Raw genomic sequence first — 3,169 nt, 5'->3', positions numbered from 1 at the left:
GGTAGGTGAGCAATGGAACAAGATTTTCATGGAGATTTTCAGGTCAATGTTACATGGTTTTTTGCCTCTTCCTCCGGTGTCCTTAACTGAATTGTGCTCATTCTGGTATGGTTTGAAAGATCTCTTCACTCTGCACAAGTTAGCGGACAAAGTTGTCCTTGACCGTTAAAACTGATGACGTCACAAAGGGTAGAAAGGACGTGGATCCGCACGGGCGGTTACGGGCGGTTCAGGGGCGAATGGGTTAAAATTTATTTCCAAAAATTTTGTCGTAGGTCGAACACAAGAAACTTCAATCCAGATTTTTACTCAAGCAACTCCTTTGGTTGCTCGTAAAATGGTTAATTTTGCACCAAAAACGAATCGCAACGTACATGTCTGGGACTCTCTTCCCTTCCCTACTGAGTTTTTTTACCCCCAACCCCAAAGAGTGTACGGGCGGGCGTACTCTGACGTTATAACCAAACTTTCTGGGATAGACAGAATACCAAATTTTCTTAGCAATAGGGCGCCGCTCGCGCGTGCGTGAGGCTCCGCTATGATTGTGGGCTCCTCTTGGTCGGCCGCAATGAAATGGTGCAGAAATTAAATAGAGAACGTCAAGTGTCTTTAGATGAACCTTTTTTGGCATCGCACTTTTTAGCATTGTCGTATCTAGAGAGTTATTTTAAAGGTGTAAAGGGTCGGCGGGGGAGAGTGGAATGAAAGAGAAATATTGCCTTGCCTCCGCGGTTACTGTAAAAGTGGAGGTTCCTCCCCTCTCAACCTCTCTTTATCTTTTATTCTAGTCTAGTCTAGTCTAGTTGCTAGTTAAAGCTCAAAGTCGCCTCATTTCAGTTTACATGGGAGCGTGTTCACTCCAACTAGTCGGTAGTTGGTGTTGGTTACAAAAAACAGTCAACTTATTGATATCTTGTCTCTCTAGGGATCCTACAGAGCGTCCGAATTGTAAAGAGCTGCTTACTCATTCATTTGTCGAGGTAAAGGAAGAAGAATTAACTTAGCCCCCGTGATCAAGGTTGAATCCTTGATAGAAACCAGGAAACTGCTTTTTTTTCGTTTATTCAGAGTACGTGTATTCCGATAACTGTTTCGAACTGAAGGCAAATCATCGAAACCTAATCATAACTAGAGTTAGTGCTATATCTACAGTATATCAGGGATAGATCTTACGCCGGCACGAAAAACACAACGGATAGGTTTTTTGTTCACACATGAGAACGGTGGTTTTATTTTGACGCCATTTCTGTTACGGGGCGAAGCTGCGCTGCGCCGATGTTGACAGTGGATCGTCACATATAGGATAGGTTTCTGTGCCACTGTTTGGCACTGTGTAAACAGGTGTCCACACTGAAACCGAATCGAGTTTTTTAATCTCGACATGAAATTAAAAGCTATCTGGTATAGTGAAGACATACTCTTAATTTGCGCTAGTAAGTCTCAGCCGTTGATTAATTAATTAACCCTTTCAAGCCAAGCCAAACAAAGCCTAAACAAACGGCAGCCATTATGATATTGTTTTTTTTAACGAAAATGTATTTTTTGCAATTTTAGAACTTTATCGCGCTTTATAACTTCTCTTTTGTTGTAATTCTTGCCTTAAACAAGTAAATACAGTAAAAATGTAAGTGATCTGGCAAAGTAGTCGCAACTATCATGGCAGCTATTTTCGATACTTCACAACACAACATCAACTTGCGATGTAACTTTCAATAACTTCCTTAAAAGACATTCAGGTCAGCGGTTGACATTATTTCTTCACAGACCCTTTCAAACAACCACGCATGAAATCGCCAAGCAACCGGAAGAAATTAAACTGTTGTAAGGAGAGAACGTATATATACGTCCTCGTTAATGGAAACATGCCTTTTAGGACGTATATATACGTGCTTGGCATTCGAAGGGTTTTAATTAATTAATTGAATTATCATTAATTGGTTAAAACATTTTGGGTGATAACTGATATTTATTTTGACTTAGAGTTTAGTGTACTCTTACTTTTAGTAACTTTAGGCGTTAGTACTTATTTAGTTTCAGCAGGCTTGTTCGGCTTTAGCAGTTATCATGTCTTAAACCCTAGTGTTTAGTCCTATTCATACCGGGTTTTTTTGTTTTTGCTCCCTGGGACCAGGGGGGAAGTCGGGGGCTCCCTCTATAACTTCAAAATCGCTCAGGAAATGGCCACCAAAATTACACAGAATAATGTACTTACCATGTATTTCCAACATCTAGGAATAACTTGATTGATACAATGACGTTATAGACGTTAAGTAAAGTAAAGTAGAGTAAAAGCTTTATTAATGTGTCAATGTATTTAGTTTTCACAACTAACTGGGGACGCAAGATGACGTCATATTGTTGAATTTATTTGCAAAATAAAAATTCCTCAAAATAGCCCTCCAAAATAGGCGCAAATAATTAATAATAGAGAGAGAAGACGAAGCAGTGGACTGTGGAGACTTGTAAAGTCTATATATAGGCCTCATAGGTAGTATTTTTCTGCTCCAGCGAAAGCTTTAGCAACCTTTGTTTGTATCATTTATATTTCCTCTGTTTGTAGTTTAGTAGTTTTCTTTTTTTCGTGTAACTATTGGTAGGCTATGTATATTTACTGCTTTAGGAAGTTCGCCATCGAACTTGTGATTGCTGCGGAAAAGGTTATTCCTGTCTATCGCACAATTCACATTAGGAGCCCATATACGAGAAATGATCTTAAGAGAGGATAGTTCTAGTTAGTCTATGGGTCGTCAAAAACGCGCGTCACTCCCTTTTTTTTACAATAATTACTTGCATTGCATTACTTTATATTAAATAGGTATTCCATTATTGATAGTCACTGAAGTGGCTCTATTACTGTCTTTTTTAAATATATTCCCTTTTTTTAAGTGAGACTCGTTATTATGCTTCAACTTTCCTCGAGGGATATCGTGGTTTCTAGATTTGGCTTGTTATTTCATCATCAAAGTCACTGTGTTTTCCCATGCTTTTTTCCCGCGGCTTCAAATTTTCCTTATTTCAAGACTATTGTCGAAAAGAACACGAAATTAAGATGTCGCAAAAAGTATGGGATAAGGTGTAATTAGTAAGGTCTTACTGTAAAGTAAAGTTTAGTAAATATATATCGAATAAAAAACACCTGTCAGTGTTTGTTATCAGTTTTGATGTGTGG

The 3,169-nt window shown here is 38.6% G+C and overlaps 1 protein-coding gene across 1 annotated transcript in view; it reads left to right on the top strand.

Moving 5' to 3' along the window:
* LOC140922291 (mitogen-activated protein kinase kinase kinase 3-like) overlaps nucleotides 1–2,726 on the top strand; it is a 20,567-nt gene extending 17,841 nt beyond the window's left edge. Inside the window, exon 9 of the mRNA XM_073372290.1 lies at nucleotides 2,598–2,726. Within this exon, the coding sequence (XP_073228391.1) occupies nucleotides 2,598–2,726 (129 nt within the window). The remainder of the gene's footprint in view (nucleotides 1–2,597) is intronic.
* The last annotated feature ends 443 nt before the right edge of the window (nucleotides 2,727–3,169 follow it).

Source organism: Porites lutea, chromosome 13 (genome assembly GCF_958299795.1).
Source record: "Porites lutea chromosome 13, jaPorLute2.1, whole genome shotgun sequence".
Taxonomy (NCBI): Eukaryota; Metazoa; Cnidaria; class Anthozoa; order Scleractinia; family Poritidae; genus Porites; species Porites lutea.
Note: the sequence above shows the minus strand (reverse complement) of the source record. Positions and strands in the feature narration are given on the sequence as shown.